General features: G+C 34.8%; 1 protein-coding gene across 2 annotated transcripts in view; it reads left to right on the top strand.

Annotated features, from left to right (window-relative positions):
• LOC119585192 (putative carbonic anhydrase 2) overlaps positions 1 to 267 on the top strand; it is a gene marked incomplete in the record, with an annotated part of 7,189 nt that overhangs the window by 2,877 nt on the left and 4,045 nt on the right. For both annotated transcript variants that reach the window (XM_037933842.1, XM_037933841.1), the window contains 1 exon segment: positions 137 to 169. In XM_037933842.1, coding sequence (XP_037789770.1) covers positions 137 to 169 — 33 coding nt within the window.

Genomic DNA, 267 nt, shown 5'->3' with positions numbered 1-267 from the left:
ATATAAAACACTCAAATGAAGAGCAAAAAACGCACGCTTTAGGCTTATGCATCAACTGATTTGTTCACTCAGGTGACATACAAAAGAACAAAATATGATAATAATAACAATATAACACATTATTTTCCACACACAGAGAACGCCGCCCAAACACACTCTTCAGAAACAGGTAATGTATTAATTCTTCAACTCACGCACACAAAAAAAGAGAGAAAAAAAAACAGCCCTTCACACACATCGCAGGTCGTAAACTAAGAATAGATACAT

This window comes from Penaeus monodon, chromosome 19, assembly GCF_015228065.2.
Source record: "Penaeus monodon isolate SGIC_2016 chromosome 19, NSTDA_Pmon_1, whole genome shotgun sequence".
Taxonomy (NCBI): Eukaryota; Metazoa; Arthropoda; class Malacostraca; order Decapoda; family Penaeidae; genus Penaeus; species Penaeus monodon.
The sequence above is the reverse complement of the archived record's forward strand: the minus strand, read 5'-3'. Positions and strand labels throughout refer to the sequence as shown.